This window comes from Schistocerca serialis, chromosome 3 (assembly GCF_023864345.2).
Source record: "Schistocerca serialis cubense isolate TAMUIC-IGC-003099 chromosome 3, iqSchSeri2.2, whole genome shotgun sequence".
Taxonomy (NCBI): Eukaryota; Metazoa; Arthropoda; class Insecta; order Orthoptera; family Acrididae; genus Schistocerca; species Schistocerca serialis.
Genome location: NC_064640.1, coordinates 308770907 through 308789434, shown reverse-complemented (window position 1 = coordinate 308789434; position 18528 = coordinate 308770907). Strand labels below are relative to the sequence as shown.

The following is an 18528-nucleotide window of genomic DNA, read 5'->3' as shown; positions in this document are numbered from 1 at the left end:
AATGTATCGTTTTCTTTCTTGATGGTCGAAAGTTCGGTTTTTAATGCCTCAACGTCACTTCATAGTAACTTTATAATTTCGTTTTTTGTATCAACTGCACTTACAAGATCGGCCGTTTCGTCACGTAAACAACCGTGACATGTCCATGGAAAATCATCGCTAACGAACTTTAGATTTACTTTCGCACACTTTTCGTGTAACCAGAAGTTGCATTTGATACACAGAATACCCTTCATCACACGCTTTTTACATTCTCTACATGAAGAACTGTTCATTTTTTGCCTTTTTAGCGAGAGAGAAGCGTCACTACACTTTCCTATCGGCGCCATCTTGGTCTTCATATATGCAAGCTTTATGTGATGAAAGCTGTTATATACAAAATGATAAAATGTCAATGAAATACAGCCTATCTTATATTCAATCTTCTCTCCTTTTCAAATTCGTACCTTCCCCATCATAATCCAAAAGAGATAGTCTCAATCTCTGATGATAGTGACATTAACTTCACACACTCTAATGATCCTTCTCAATTGTTTCCCAGTCCAGGTACATATACCAGGAAAGCAGTCTCTTCTATTGATTTCTGCATGTATTAGTAGAAGACAATATCTCCATTTTGTTTTCCATTTTAACTGTATTGACAATCACAGTTTATTACTTTTAATTGTAATTTGCTCACTCCAGTACCCAGCAAATATATTACCAATTTTCATCCTTTACTGAGTCCATCCTAGATTGATAAGTATCTTTTATCTTTCTACACTTGCCCGGGTTCGATTCCCGGCTGGGTCGGAGATTTTCTCCGCTCAGGGACTGGGTGTTGTGTTGTCCTAATCATCATCATTTCATCCCCATCGACGCGCAGGTCGCCGAAGTGGCGTCAAATCGAAAGACCTGCACCAGGCGAATGGTCTACCCGACGGGAGGCCCTAGCCACACGACATTTCCATTTTACTCAATGATGGAAATACCTCAAGGGTAAAGTTTTGATAGTTATACAGTTGATTATTGGTTCAATAGCACATTATGTACATTGTGGGCATGCACTTGTGTGCATTTGTTTGTGTGTTTGTGTTTGTTATTTAAATGTACTACTTGCAATCTCAAAGAAACATTAATTATCTTCCAGGTGCTCTGTTTCATGGGCAGGAAAGTCAACAAGAACAAACCTTCCAGTTAGCTGTTGAACACATTAACAGCAAGCAACATGTTTATGAGCTGAAACCTTATGTACAATATGTAGAAGAACATGATGTTCTTCAAGTAGATGCAGCAGGTTAGTCACTTCAGGAAACATTTGCTATATCAATTAAAATGTGAATTAATATGTATGACTTTAAACTGACTAACATTGCTGTATTTTCTTGTTCTGCATTACATGTTGGGAAGTTAATCCTAATTCAGGAAAATATTATAAGGAAGTTCTCAACAAGTAACTGGAATACAAGAAAAACTAAAATTAGAATAAATATAACTGTAACACTATCCATCTGGAGATATTCTATTAAAATGAATTAAGAATTCTGCAGAGTAATAAACGTAGTTAATCCCCTGTGGGATTTCACAATCTTCATGCACAAAGGCACAAATGTATCTTGTTGTGACTACAAATGCCACCAAGCAGTAAATTTTGTTCAGCAGCTACATACGTACCTTGCAAGTTATTGTATCGTGCTAGAGAGCACTTTGTATCAATTTTAGATATTTGCTATGTTTCCCAAACTTCCTTATCATCAACTGGGGCTACTTCAGCACAATTATTTATAGTTTTATTTTTAATTCTTAATTATTTGAAAGATTCTGTGATGTTTGGATGCAGTATTACTAATTTCCTGATTGACATAGTCAAGTCATTTAAATATCTGGGTGTAATGTTGCAAAGGAATATGAGATGGAATGAAAATGTGAGAACTGTGGTAAGGATGGTGAATGGTCAATTTCGCTTTATTGAGTGAATTTTGGGAAAGAGTGGTTCATCTGTGAAGGACATCACATATAGGATGCTGGTGTGACCTGTTCTTGAGTACTGCTCGAGAGTTTGGGATCCATACCAGGTCAGATTGAAGGAAGACATTGAAGTAATTCAGAGGTGGGCTCCTACATTTTTTTACCAGTAAGTTTGAAGAACTTGTAAGTATTATGGAGATACTTTGGGAACTCAAAAGGGAATCCCTGGAGGGAAGGAGACTTTCTTTTCGAGAAACAATGTTGAGAAAATTTAGAGAACTGGCATTTTAAGTTGACTGCTGAATGATTCTACTGCAACCAAAACAGTAGCACGTAAGGACCATGAAGATAAGATATGAGAAATTAGGGCTCATATGGGGACATATAGACATTCATTTTTCCCTTGCACTATTTGCAAGTAGAACAGGAAAGGAAATGACTCTGCCACACACCATTGGGTGGCTTGCGGAGTATCTATGTAGATGTAGAACAAGTTCACATACGTACTTTTCTAGTTAATAGATCTCTACTCAGAACTTACACCATGGTAGGGGCTGTTGCAGGACTTTTGGGTTCAAGATTTTACCTTTTCAAAATGTTGACCAGTGTTCTACAAAACTGGGGCTATATTCTCCCAGAAACTTTTTTTCCAAGTAATTGCTGTTTTAATTATTTTGGGCTAAAGATACCTATGATAATAAGGAATTATGATGACTCAACAGCAAAACATAGCCCTGATTTTAGATATTTATGTTTATTTATAAGAACACACTAAACTGAAGAAATTCAAACAAAGACGGACACAGTTTACTGTGTATACAACAGACAATATTCATAAAAGTTAGTAAAATGAATGAAAATACTTAAACAAAAGAACAGGAATGCTCTCTAACTCTGTCACTTGAAAATATGACATCTTCAAAAGTAGTTTCAGTTGAGATACTTTTCTTACAATGGACGGTCAGAGGTGTGCCATTACGTCATTTCCAGCATTTTTTTAGATTTCTCAGTACAGTCTATAGTGGGGCCTTGCACTGAGTCCATCCTTGTGATTACTCAAGGGAATTCCTGTTTGTTTCACGTAACAGTTACAAAATCACCTACATTCAGATTGGTGGATGGCTCCTGATTCTGAAGTAGTCCCACAGCCATAGGCTCTTGCTGCTCACTGAGCTCATCTTCAGAGAATTCCAACTTTGATGATGAATCTTGAATACTCAAGTTGTCAACATCAGTTTCTGAGTCTGTGGACTCAAACGTTTGTATTATTTTCCTGGGCCTTCCTTTTGGGAACAGAACTATCATCACTTGGAGACAGAAGTGGTGATACTTGAAGATACAGATGAATCTTTCAAGTCTATCAGACATACACTCTTCCCTTGAGAGACATTTAATTTCGTGTGTCTCCTTTTTCTCAGTTGGCATTTTCCACTCATTTCTTTCTTGTCAACTGCTACTAGAAAATTGTGTGATTAGTTTATTTTTCCTTTTAAGGAATGATTTAATAAGTTCATAGCCAGGCAGATTATCTATGAAGCACTTGAAACAACATCTTTCTTCTCTAAATAACCTTTAATTGCAAATCTAAGATCTGTGTGAGCAACTGGGAGGCCAAATTTTGCCATTTTAACTATATGATTTACAAACATTTTATCTTCTTCAGGGCTAAATGCTGTTGGATGACCCTGCTTTTAGGAATTTCATAGAGGTTTGAAGCAACTATCTGCCTGTTTTGGCGTGACCTAATTTCTTCTAAACACTTTTCTACATCTTCTTCTATATAACTGGCATAACTTCTCATCCCAGTTTGTCTTTTACATAAGTGAACCATTTATTTAACTGCAAAAAAAAAAAAAACTAAAAAAATAGTCCTGCTAAGCTAAGTTGAACCTACTGCTGATTTACCAGGGGCTACTTTGGCTCAACACAAAGTAGGCCAAATTTTGGCACAGACCAGCTCACAGTCTAACCAGGTCAAGATTGATAACAAATAATCTTACCTTCAGAGCATAAAAGCAAATGCTTGTGGTAGTTCATCTCTCTTCCTTTTGTTTGAAAAAGTTAGTACTGTACTCTTGTGGCTGCTTGTGGAAGCATTTCAAATATCTCAGGTGCTTGCTAGTGCTGCCACCTATGATTTAGAATAGGTATTGTGTGTGCATTTGGATGCATTTGTAGGCAATGAAAATCAATAACTTTTCTCCCCTTGAAGGCCAAAGTAGTCTCATAGGAGCAAGCATAGGCCCAGATCTCGGTATCTTATTCTCACTGGCCTTATGAGAGTTACTTGATGGTAGTGGCAAAACTGTCACATATTCTTGCTTAAATACTAATTCTCTATATTTTTCCAACAATATTTCACCAGAAAAACATCATCTTTCTTTCAAAGATATCCATTTCAGTCAATGAAACATCCCTGTTACATTTTCACATGGGCAATACTGACCTGTTATGGTCTTAACCTTGCCTGTCTGAATTCATTCAATGTCCATTGTAATGACTACATAATAAGAAGTCCAGCACTGTGGAGCAGTAGGCCGAATCTAGAATAAGTTGCAAAAATGTGCTGCACTTAATTTTCTTGCATATACATTACACTTTCCGAAATACTTCTAATGAATCTGAAATTTTTCATTAATCGTATCTGTGATAGATTTTACATGTTTGCCACATTTCATGTTGCTTCCTACTATTATCCATAAACACGAGGGAATGCTAAAAAGTAATTCCTCTGAATTTTTAATGTAAAACTCTTAAAGCTTTTTCAACAAAACAAATGTTTTTAATATTCTACAGTTTTATTCTTCATGTCTACATATTTGCAGGCCTCTGCCACTAGATGGCTCCAAATTGCAGCATGTAACATGATGGTGTGTTACATAGCTATGCTGGCATGTGAGAAACAGTATGCTGTAATCGAGTTTCAAATTTGAAGAGATTGTCTCCTTCAGCATGACAAGGCTAGGCCACTTCCAAGTGCTATGACATCTGCAACAATCTGATGCCTTGGGTTTAGTGTTGTCAATCATTTTCCATACAGTCTCAACTTGGCACCTGTCTAATTTTCACCTGTTTCCAAAAGTTAAAGAATGCCTTTGAGCACTATACTTTGATAGTGATGAAGCAGTACAAGCAAAGGTGAGGCTGTGGCTCTGTCAATAAAGTCAAACATTGTACAGTGATGGTACCAACAAACTGGTCTCGGGTTGGGAGAAATGTGTTTGTCACCGAGGTGACTGTATTGAGAATTAAATATGTAGACATGAATAATAAAGATGTAGAATGTGAACAACATTTGTTTATTTAAAATGCTTTACGATTTTTCTCATAAAAAATTTGGAAACATTACTTTTCAGCACCTCATATTTAAATACTGTTATATACTCCAGGTTTTCACCACTTATCTTCTGATCAGATACTATCAAATCCCAGTAAACAAAGTTCAGATCTGCCATGCTTTTCTGTATTGATGGCTACCAGTTTTGGCAGATTTTTGTTTCATATTTTTATCTCTGTTCAATATAGCTATATTGTTGAACAGTTCAACCATAAAGTATCTCAGATTTAAGATTATTTATTTATTTTTTATTTATTTACATTTTCTTTTCATTGTTCCAGCACAGTTCTCCCTCTTGCAAACATCAGAAATAACAGCATGATGACAATTATACTTACAAAATATGTTACATGCTACAACTGTAACCTCTTGTATCTATTTTATACATTTATTATTTTGTAGCTGATAAACTACTGATTCACATCACAAGCAGTACCTTAAAATTCGTTGAATGAATATGAACATTTATCTACCAAAAAAGATTTTAATTTTGTGTTAAAATCATTCGTAGAGAATTTGGTAGTTACTTAAATAAAATTAGATCACTGATATACAGACTTTGATTTGTCATTTTTAATGTTGTTCCTTTCCAGAAATGTTACATTTTGTCCTGTTATTGTGAACCAGTACATCACTACATTTGATAACTTCCACAGGTTGACTCATAAGAAATGTACTAATTTAAATGTGTGTAAAGAATTATGCTGTTAGGTATTTGTGCTGCACAAACACTTCATGACATGATCCTCTGTGACCTATCCCAAGGAGACATGAACCACTACTGACTTTTTCACAAACAAAATTAATTTGTTTTGTCCACTGCAAATGTTCATCATTGTAGAAACCCCAGAATTGTCAGCTGCCAAATTCTGTTGTTGAGATTTTACATTACTTTATTTGCATTGGTGTGCCGAGAACTGCCAGTTTTACATACCAGTAATTGAGATTTCACACATTCAGCTTGAGTATCTGACCACTTAAGTACTGTATTTCATTACTTCTGTGACTCCACTAGTAGAAATGGATTCCCACTCCTCACATTCCCAACCACAAAATAAGGTTGAAATGCATCGTTGCCAAAGTAAATGGCGCTGATGAATGGAAGTTCCTCTGATCGCATGCTGTGTGTTCCTTGTGTGATGCAGGTTGTATGATCAATACAGCATACTGTAAGCAGCAGAATGGTCTGGTATTCATGTAAGGAACATGCTGAAATAGTGTTTGTGTGCAGCCAGGCAGAGGGAAACAGTAGAGAGGCAGAACCTGGCATCCAAATTGGGTGTACACACAGTCTGCTGCCTCCATGCATATTTGTCTGTCTGAAAGGTCCCATGATCACACAAACATCCAAAAAGCACTTGAAATGTTGTGTGACATGGTTGGCGTCTGCAAGGGTACTTGTTTTTGTATAGCTGTCCTGCATCACAACCATTTCCATGTGCTTGGCCATACACAAACACCAACTTGGCTTCTTCCTGACATGAATGCTGGACAATTCTGCTACTTACAGTATGCTGTGTGAATCTCACAGCCTGCAAAAGACAAGGAACACATGGCATATGGTCAGAGAAACTTCAATTTGTTAGCAGCATCTACCATGGCAATGGTGCATTTGAGACACATGTTCATTGGATCTTTTTTCCTCAATTTCCTTAGAGGAACACATCCCTGCAGTTTGTTGGTTTTATTAATGTTCACCCTTTATATACAAGAAAGAGAAAGGGACCAAGAATTGAGCTCTAAGGTACATAATCTATTATTGTTTCACTGGCGGATTGGAGGCTCATAATTGCAGCACATAATGGGTACGTCAGTTTAGTGGATTTGTTATGATTCAATATGTATGTGGCTAGAAGATGCAGCGATGGATTCCTGATGTGATATGTCATCAGTTTGTTTTAGAACTGACCTGTGGTTTACTATGTCGAAAGCTTTTGTAGGGTCTGAAAAAATCCTCTCATCCAACAGGCGGTAAACTTCATTCTAAACTGTGTAACTGCTGTGGTTGTGCTTAGCTCTTTTCTGAAGCCATGTTGAGAGTCTCTAAGCAGTTTGTGCTCTATAAAAGAAATTCTCTTAGCTGAGACATGATAATACTTTTGAGTATCTTAATAAAGGTGGGAATTAATTATATTGATCTACAGTTAAGGACATCCTTCTTATTGTCCTTCTTATACACTGGTTTCACAACAATCATTTTTAGAATTTACATTTTTCTCTAATGCTGCTATTAATCAGGTAGGTAAGAGGTACTGAGATACCTTTTAAACACACCTTAATAGCGATGTTGACATGTTATCTGTAATATGGGTTGATTGGTCCATGAAGTGAAATAGTTATTAACAATATTATGGGGGTTCATCTTAAACTAAAGTCTCTGACTACATGGTGGAGCATATGTGGTCAAGCTGCTTTTACTCCTGCTAGTGAAACAGCAGTGTCCTCTCACATGATAGGGCCACTGTATGCATAGGACAATATCTACACAACAAAGCACAGCTTGATAGTATACCAGCTTATCTTTATGTTACCTAACCAGGCGAGCTATGAGACAAGTTAAGGAACTTGTAATGGAAGTCAAGTCTGATTTTAACAAAATCTTTATTTACTCTAAATTTGAAGAAGATCAGTCAAAGGTTTATTTGCCTTTAACTGAATTTGAATTGCTACTTTTAATTGATGCAGTTGTTAATAACAAATAATCTGCCTTTTGCAGAATATTATTTTCTTGTAAATGATCCAAATATTAGGTAAAGGTTAACATTGAAATAAAACCAGTTGAACCTCAAATTAGGTCAACAAAATGGGTAAGACTAACACTGTGGGAAGAACACTGTGGAAAGAAGACTGCATGGAGGCTGTAGCACCAAGACATCATTATCTGTACGGCTCACTGATGTAAGAGTAAAGAACCCAAATTCAAATTGAAGTTAAGTCAGCAACTTAAGTTGCACATTGTAATGGAACTGGTCAGTTCTCCTATCTCTCCCTCATATTGTAGAATATGATATATTAAATTCATGACCCAACCCAACAAAATCAAAATTGCAGATAAAAACCCAATTTACTCATATATTTTTTTCATAAATAGAACTAAAATACGAAAATGACACTACCGGTAGATGTGTTCCCAGTTGAACTAGAAAATATTAATTATAATTTCAAATTATTGTCATTATTCCTGTTTGTATGATTTACTCTGAAAACATTCAGCAAGAAGTATTTTATGGAAGAAACTCTTTGAATGTAGAAGACTGATGTATTTTATGAGTGCTGAGCAGCAGCTTCATGTATCTTTGTACCTGTTGATATATATAATCAGATGCTCCGTTATGGAGTAGTGAGCTTAAGTGGAAGTTTTATTTTTTCAACCTTGTGGAAATTTATATGATATGAAGAAAACGAAACAGCTGATGAAGGAAGAGATAGAAGCAGTTTCTAAATTGCATAATTTAGCCTGAGCATAGCACACACGATCATTGTTGGTTACAGTGAGCCAAAATACTTAACAAGCAAGAAATTCATGAAAGAGCAGCAAGAAAGAAGTACTGAGCACCTTATAAGTTAAAAACATGTGCTTGCTTTGAACTTCATTTTTCTGATTGTTTATTCGCCATTAGAGAGAAAGGTGGCTCAACATACAAAACATATGAGGAGTAAACTGCTCAGATTATGAATTGCTCTTATGAAAAATTATCTCTGCTCCAAGTTAGCAGAGTGCTGCAAAACAGCCACATATGTCTCTGTTGACCTCTGACTGTGTGACTCAGACCTTCATCCCTAACTTCCATAATATTCCATCTTCCTGCCCAACTTCCAGTCTCTCAAAAATTATAGGTGAATGGGCTGACTGTGTACTATTTCCAGTGTGACCGCTGAGAAATGCCAAAAAATTTTTAAAAAATCAGAAAAAGGCCACAAACTTTCCCTTTCTGCAGACATGAAGCACATTTAACCTTCAAGAAGTTTGTACTGGATTAAATGTGAGTTATTTTCTATTTGTCATTTCATCTGCACCCTCTGCTATGTGAACCAATGTAAACTCATTGGCTGAATCAAATTTTTGGAGGGGAAACAGAGGCACCACTCCAATGCTTCTACAGATGCTGGGACACCCAGAGGTAAGCAGCACACACAGAGAAGCCAGATTATTGTACTCATATATCTCCATTTTGTTTCAAGTTTAGTGTGAAATTGCTGCCCACCTTGGCACTGCTTGCCAATACATAAAAGGCAATGGTGTGAGGTGTTCAGCCTGATGTGAAGTATTGACTACCCACAATGGAGCACAGTTTGCTATGCCAGCCTGATGTGAAGCTTTTCTCTCCTCACACACAACCCAATGGACCACCAACATAAAACAGGGAAATATGCTGGCTCTGAAATGAATACATATCACATAGCAATATGTGACAGTATTTTTCCTTAAAATCTACAGGGTATTAGCTTTATAAAGCAGGTTTAGATCATGTGTACTCTCCCTGCAACTAATCTTAATTGATGAGTGTTTAAGTAATACTTTAATATTGAGACATTTTTGATCAAATTATAATGAACTTGACTTTTGAAAGTAGGATCCATGTGGCACAGGATTGCTTACCACTGATCAATTATATGACCTATGGTACCCTTTAAAAACAATCACTGCAGTATTTAAACTTTTAATCTCTGTAAATGTAGTTATTTTAGGTATGAGAATGTCCAATAACATATATTCCCTCAGACAGGAAAGAACACAATCACCATTAATTAAAGAAAGTGGTGTTTGTCATGCTAGATAAGAGAAAGGAAATGTTAATACACTAGAATTAGTTCACTGCAGGATTGTTCCTGGAAAGATACCAGAACTAGTCTTGCTTATAAACATTAACAATGCCCACATAGTATAAGGGGAATGGATGAAACCAAATTCCAGTTGGAATATATATCATAAAGATAGGCTGTACACTGATTGTGGAGTCATGTTTACAGTTGTAAAAAATACAGTGATATCGAGTTAGCTTAGTACAGATTCAAATGCAAAATAATCTGTATAAAGATAAGTGTTAAAGATGTATCAAACATGGTCATTGGATCAGTGCTCTATGCAGAGGTGCATCTGTTGTGCTCTGACATTTCACATAATTTTTGTGCGACACAGGCTATTAAAGCTGCAGTGCTCATCTTTGGTGTGCTAGCATAAAAGGGGATGCAAAATCAGCTAAATGTCAAAATCCATGCAATTCACACATTTATTTACTTATACAAGTTGTGTGAGTAAAGTAATGAGACTGACAACACTGCGAGCAATCTGGCAATGCTGTGTTGTTCTACTTCTGTAGACTCTATTCATGCCTTCCAGATGCTCAGTCTGAGTTTAAGCACCATACAGTCATAACTTGATTTTTGAGAGTGAAGTTCTGTTTTTTTGTGTGTGTGTTACGAAAATGGAACAGTGGAATTTGGAACAGTGTTATGCAATCAACTTTTGTGTTAAACATGGATAATCCACAGGCACAATCTTTGAAAAGTTGAAACAGGCATATGGAGAACATTATTTATCAAGAGCACAAGTTTTCAGTAGCACAAATCATATTTGTGAGGCTGAAAACACACTGAAGATGAGCCTCACTCAGGGAGATCTTCATCTTCGAAAACCAATGAAAATGTCAAATGAGTGTGTGCTCTTGTGAGATCAGTTTGATATTTAACAACAAGTATGATAAATGACCTGTTCACTGTACATCAAATTTTGACCAAATATTTGCACAGGGGAAAGGTCTGTGCCAAAATGGTGACGAGAAACCTCACAGATGAGCAGAAGGACAACTGAAGAAACGTGAACATTGCTCTTCTTGCGAGGACTGTCAATGACCATGAATGGTTCAGTCATGTGATCACAAATGAAAAGTCCTGGATTTCTGAGTAAACTCCTGATTAAGCAGCAAAGTGAGGAGTGGCACACTGAGACATCACCTCAACCAGAAAAATCAAAGATCAAAATAATGCTGGTTTGCTTTTATGACCACAGGGGTATCATGCACAAATAATTTGTTCCTCCAGGACAAACTGCCAACCTAGTGTTTTACAAAGATGTCCTTGAAAGGCACAGGAAAAAGGTGAATCAAGTGAGACCGTATATGGCAGGCAGGTGGATGCTGAATCATGACAGTGCCCATGTCACACAGATGCCTTCCATCACATAGTTTTTGACCTGAAAAGGCATTTCTGTTGTTCCTCAGTCCCCCTATTCACCTGTTCTGAGTAACTGTGACTTTTTCGATTTCCTTAAATTGAAAAGGTCTTAAAAGTACATCATTTTGGGGCTCTGAAAAACATTCAAAAGAATGCGAATGACATGTTAAAGGCCCTCCTAGTTTCAGTCTTTCAGTGCTGCTACCAAGACTAGGAACAATAACTCCACCAGTGTATAGTTGCTGAAGGGAACTACTTTGAATGGTAAAGAAATCAGTCTCATTACTTTTCTCACACACATTGTACTTATGTATATAACATCATTGATGGTTACATATCTGTGTTTATACAGTGTCTATATTTTCACATTACAATGTACTTCAGACTTGCATTCCGTTATGATGTACTTCAAAGATGTGTGCATGTCTGAAGAAATAGATGCTGTTCTGACAGTTACAGCTGTGGTAAATACTACAAAATGGAGTCACATTTCATGAACGTGGATTGACATCAGCTGTTTGTGACAAATGAAAACCTGTGCCAGTCTGGGACATGAACAAGGATTTCCTGCTTCTTCCGATCAGTTGCCTTAACCACTTCAGCTATCTGAGCATGCCTCCAGGACCAACCCAATTGTTAGAACAATGTGTATTTCTTCAGACATGCATGCATGTATAAACACAGACATTGGAACCATAAATGGTGTTCCCATGCCTCAACAGACTGAAGCGATGATAAAATATTTCTCTCCCTGTGCGGGAATCTTGGAATGTGCAAGCATAAGGTTGTGGGTACCATGACGTATGGAAGTTTGGGTCTGTCCTGGAGGTGTTATTGGTTAATGCTACCATTCCCAATAAGCAAGAAATCTGGGTTCTTTGCCACCTTTCCACTATCCCATTGCTTGCAGGGTGATAGGATGACGCTGGAATGCGCACAGTCTAGCCGGTTCATTGAACAGATTAGACTTAAATTGTTGACCCTGATCCATTGTAATATGTAGGGGGCATCCAAAAAATGATAAACAATGTCCAATAAATGCCTTTGCTATTGTCTCGGCTGCTACATCTGTCACTGGTATAGCCTCTGCCCATCTTGTGCATGTGTCTACTGCTGTGAACAAGTATTTATAACCCTCTGAGAGTGGAAGTGGGCCCACTATGTCAAGGTGAATGTGACCAAACCTTGCTGGTGAATCTGCAAAATTTCCAACTTCTGCATGAAAATGTCATCCTACTTTACAATGCTGGCATTGAAGGCATTAACAACTCTAATTCCTGACATCCTTTTTAATTGACGGTCACACAAAACCACTTGCTTAGCAACTTGATAGTGGTGTTTGCACCTGGGTGTGCTAGGTTGTGGACACTGTCCAAAGCCACCTTGCGGAATCGCTGTGTAATGTAGGACCTTGGTCTATGTTGAGATACATCACACCATATTTTGGTCTTGCTTCCTGGCACTTCTATCTGTGCCATCCCCAATCCTGTATATCGATCTGTTAGTGAGTCTCGCAACTCTTGATCTCTCTCTTCTGCTGTGGTGAGGTCATCATAATTTAAGATGCTCACCAAGCTGCATACTCAAGAAAAATAATCGGTGACTATGTGTTTTGCACCACTAATGTGCCGTATGTCCATAGTGAATTAACTGATGAACTATACATGTTGGAATTGTCATGGTGAACATTTATCACTAATGTTATGGAATGCTGACATGATAGGTTTACGATCCGTGAAAATTGCCACTGATCAGGCTTCAACGTAAGGCCAAAAATGTCTCACACTCTCATATATCGCCAGTAACTCCCTATCATGAGCACTCCATTTTGTCTCTCTGTGCAGTGGCTTCTTTGAAAAAAAAAAAAAAAAAAAAAAAAAACTCAAAGGCTGCCAGTGTCCATTCACTTCTTGGTTTAGTGCTGCTCCAATTGCAACCTGGCTGTTGTCGACCACAATATTCAATTGTGCATCCAGGACAGGATGGGCCAGCAACACTGCATATTCAAGTCTGGTTTGTAACCAGCTGAAAGCATTACCCATTTCTGGTGTCCATTGTAATAGGCTCTTGCCCTTGGCATTCTTACTCGCAAGCGTGTCTGGGTGGCAGCTGTTCCTGGCAAGTAATGGCAGTAAAAATTTACCATGCCTAAAAATCGTCTAAGTTGCTTAAAGTCCATTGTGTCCCACTTATAAGGCAGACATTTGCCAAGCCTACAGCCAGTGCAAAGTGTGACAGAAAATCAGCACCTAATACAGGTTGCATAATGTTTGTCACAACGAAACGCCAGTTGTATGGTCTGCCTGCTTAGCTGAGTGGTTACGTGCTTGTCTCTCATGCAGTGGGCTCAGGTTTGATTCCTGGCCGGGTTGGAGATTTTCCTCTGCATGTAGACTGGGTGTTGTGTTGTCCTCATCACCATTTAATCCTCATCATTGGCATGCAAGTCGCCCAATATGGTGTCGACTGAAATAACACTTGCACTCTGCAGCCAAACTTCCCCGGCCAACAATGCCACATGCTCATTTCATTTTTTCCAGTTGTATGGAATAGGGAAACCAATGTGTATCATCATATCTTTGTGCACATACGTTTTTATGCTAACAACTGTGCCCAAGACTGGAAGGGTGCTGTCCTCTGAACCAGTGTCTATTAAAAATCTTAAGCCTGAAATCTTATCAATCACATGCAATCAACGTGATGCCATACCATGACTCATCAGAAAAGTAGTAAGCATGCCATCATGGGCCTTACCTTTGCTGTGCGTCCATATGTGAGTTGCTGCAATTTGACTCTTCTTATATTGGCGTCGTTGTTTGTGAGTATCACAGCCTGTGGGGCCTAACTTGAACTGCCCTTGCCATTTGGGTATTTAAATGGTTTCATGCACTTTGTAGTACGGGCGCTGAACCATCTGTGGTACCAGCAAATACCATCAGCAGTAATTTGACCTTGAGTGGTGTCTGATGGCTGTAGATTGGATGAACAATGTGACTGCGTCCTCTTATCGGCATCCGTCTGTAACTTCAAGTTCTTTAACTGCATGACAAATCGCCCCTTTGTGGTCCATAACCCTCAAAGTTCCCCATTGATGTTTGGTGATTGTCGACAAGATGCAGTGCCACAACTCAGCATCAGCACCACCAAAAACTGCGATGCGTGTTTGTCACCTTCTGTTGTGACGCTCATATTTGTCACTGTTACGCATGTCACAGTGGTTGATTCCAATGTGACATATGCTCTATCAGCTACTTGCAGGAATTTATCCAATGGTTGTCGTTCATACGCTGTTAATGTCAACTGTCCTTGAGACGGAATCTGTTGTCACCAGATATGAAGCAGCAACTCATTAGATAATACACTACAGTCTGCTATCGCTTGCAAATATCTCCAAAATTCTGATGGGTCTGTTCCCACATTTCTCCTGGTAAAGTACTTGTGAAAGCCTCTGCTTGGGTAGCTTCATGCAGCAAGTGATTAGCAAAGTCTTCAGGACGCGATATGCTTGTAGATGAGGTGGGTGTAGAATCATATTGGAAACTATTGTCATCGCTCTCTGATCCAAATTCCTAATTGCCAGTGTAAATTGTTCACGGTCCTCTGTGATCTGTTGCTGTTTAAAAATGCTTTTCAAAATCACAAACCATGTGTCTGGTTCTGAGGGCATAAATGGAGGTGCCCGCAGTTGTAGGCACAGCGCAGTTGGCATGAACGAAATTGCATGTGGAAAATTTTTGGTGCGTGTTTGCGCTTGCGGCACTGTTGTTATCACTTATGATCTTGCTGTGTCCATCTTGCTGTCATCTCTCAGTGTCGACTGTTCTAAAACTCCAATCTCTTTTTGCAGCTGCAAGATCTCATCACCAGTGGATTGTAAAAAATTACTTGCACCTTCCATGTTTAATGAATCTAATCTGAAAAAAAAAAAATGTTGTTGCAACTTAAACCAGTCTTGTTTTTGGGATCACCAATTATGTAGATCAGAAATGAAACCCACATATACTTAAAGACATTTACTTTACTTGTCAGAAGTACAGCTGTTTTCTTTTTTTTTTTCTTTTTCTTTTTTTTTTTTTTTGCTTGTGAGAGATTTTTTGGCCAAAAACAACATGACAATCATGCCTCAGCCACCATATTCACCAGATTCAGCCTCCTATGACTTTTTCCTGTTCCCAAAACTTACGATAGGACGAAAATTTTCAACGATTGAGGAAACAAAAACTGCATCGCTGGAAATACTCAAGGCTTATGAGAAGCACTTCAAGAATTGGAAGAAGCATTGTTACAAGTGTATTGTAAGTGAGGTGGATTATTTTGAAGAAGATGACATGAATATTGATGCATAAATAAATATTCTTTCATAAAAATATAAAGCCACCTTACTTTTTGAACACCCCTCATATATTAATTCCCTTATCACCATGAGACAGATGTGTTCTCATCTTCAGTCCAGGCCCACAGTCATTGAAACATATAGTGCAACCCACAATGGAGGAGTATTGTGAAGAGGCCAGACTGATTTATGTTTCCTGAAAAAGGCAGCAGCCTGTCAGCAATTTCAGAGGCAACAGCCTGTGTGGTAGGCTGATCTGATCTTGTAACATTAGCCATCATGGTCGTGCTGTGCTGGTGCTGTGAATGGCTGAAAGCAAGGGAAATTACTGCTGTGATTTATTTCTTCTGAGGTCATGCAGCTTTACTATAAGATAAAATGATGTTGGCATCCTCTTCGGTAAAATATTCCAGAGGTGAAATAGTCTCCCCTCCCCCTCCCCCCCCCCCCCCCCCCAACCCCTCTTTTTATCTCCAGGTTGGAACTACTCAGGAGGATCAACAAAAACAAGACTGACATTCTATAGGCCAGAGCATGTCAACATAGATTAGAGAATTTCAAAAGAGAAATGGATTGGCTTAAAGCAGATACAGTGGGAATTAGTGCAGTTCAGTGGCAGGAAGAACAGGGCTTCTGGTCAGGTTAGTACTGAGTTACCGACACAAAATCCAATAGGGGTAATGCAAGAGTAGGCCGAATAAACAATAAGAAAATAGAGATGTAGGTAAGCTACTATAAAAACATAGTGAACACAGCATCATAGCCAAAATAGACATGAAGCCAATATCCATCACAGTGGTTCATGTATATATGCCAAAGAGGTCCACAGATGATGAAGAGTTTGAAACAATGTGTGATGAGTGTGAAGGATATTATTCAAATAGTTAAAGGATATGAAAATTTAATTGTGATGGGTGGTTGTAATTTGGTAGTTGGAAAATGAAGAGAAGGAAAAATAATAGGAGAACGTGGACTATGGGAAAGAAATGAAAGAAGCCACCTGGTCAAATTTTACAGAGATTATAATTAATCAAATAAAACTATATGGTTCCAGAGACCTTTCCATGTGTCAAACATCTATTATGTATACATGCAGACTGAACTGATGAATGAAAATTTGTGCCAAGGCTTGGATTTGAAACTGGATCTCCTGCTCACTAGGCAGATGTGCAGCCACTGTGCTCCCTGGAAAGATAGCTTAGCACAATGCCACAGACTGCTCTAGCATGCCTCACTCCTCAATCAAAATTTCCTTTCATACCCCAGCCGACTTGGTATTTCTGCTAAACTTGAATAGCATTGCAGAGGCTCTCCAATCTGTATTGGAATAGCACCTCAGTATCCAACGAAATGGGGGTCCTGCCTGAACCCAGGCATAAGTGCTTTAATCAAATGAAACTACATGGTTCCAGAGACATTTTCAAGTCTCAAACATCTATTATGTATATATCCAGACTGAACCCAAAACATCTTGGAAAGGTATCTGGAGCCATATAGTTCCATCTGAATAAACCACCTATGCCTGTGTTTCAGGTGGGATCCCCTGTTTTGTATGATACTGAGGTGCTATTCTAATACATGTTGGAGAATCTCTGCAATGCTGTTCAACTTTAGGGGAATACCAAGTGGGATGAGGCAGGAATGGGAATTTGGATTGAGAAGGGTGACATGCTAGGGTAACCATGCAGTTGTGCTAAACTGCTGTGCCATGGTTGCATCATGGTGGCACATCTGTCTATGAACAGTAGACGTGGGTTCAAATCTCAGCCTTGATACAAATTTTCTTTCAGCACTTCAGTTTGCATATACACATTATAATTTAACCATCACTAACACTTGGTTAAAGAATCATGGCAGATGTGCATGGAAGAGACCTTGGGACACTGAAAGGTTTCAAACTGACTATATAAGACTGATATTTCAAAACCAAATCTGAAACTGAACGTCATCCTCAGGGGCAGATGTGAACATTCACCGTAATTTATTGGTTATGAACTGGAGACAGCAGCACCATCGGATAGTAAAGAGATGGGACATGGTTAAATTGAAGGAATCAGAGGTTGCTGAGAGCTTCATAGGGAACATTAGGGAATGTTGGACTTAAACAGGGGAAAGGAATACAGTAGAAGATGAATGGGTCACTTTGAGAGATTAAATAGGGAAGGCAGTAGAGGGTCAAACAGATAAATAGACAAGACCTAGTAGAAAGCCCTGGATAACTAAGGGGATACTGAATTTGTCAGATGAAAAGAGAAAATAGAAAAATTAAGCGAATGAAATGGGTGGAAAGGGATACAGAAGTCTAAAACACAATATTGACAGTAAGTGCAAAATGTCTAAGCAGGAATGACTAGAGGACAAAAGTAAGGTTGTAGAAGTATGCACAACTAGAGCAATAATAGATAATGCCTAAAGAAAAAATTAAAGAGACCTTTGGAGAAAAGAGAAGGAAATGTATAAATATCAAGAGCTCAGATGGCAAGACAGTGCCAAGCAAAAACAGGATAGCTGAAAAGAGGAAGGAATACATACATTGATGGAAAAAAAATTGCAGCACCAAGAAGAAGTTGTGCAATGCAAATAAAAGTTGGTAGGAGTGTTTTGACATCTGAAACATGATGTCTATTAAAATTGAACACTAGCTGAATAAGAGTGGCATCAGTAGCACCACTATGAAGATGCAAATCAGGTATGCCTTAAATACACACTGTAACAGTAATGAACGTTAATTAACTTT

At 38.2% G+C, this 18528-nt stretch overlaps 1 protein-coding gene across 3 annotated transcripts in view; it reads left to right on the top strand.

Annotated features, from left to right (window-relative positions):
- Positions 1-18528, top strand: part of LOC126470105 (glutamate receptor ionotropic, kainate 2-like) — a 522028-nt gene that overhangs the window by 184573 nt on the left and 318927 nt on the right. For all 3 annotated transcript variants that reach the window (XM_050097682.1, XM_050097680.1, XM_050097681.1), the window contains exon 3: positions 1130-1276. In XM_050097682.1, the coding sequence (XP_049953639.1) occupies positions 1130-1276 (147 nt within the window). The remainder of the gene's footprint in view (positions 1-1129; positions 1277-18528) is intronic.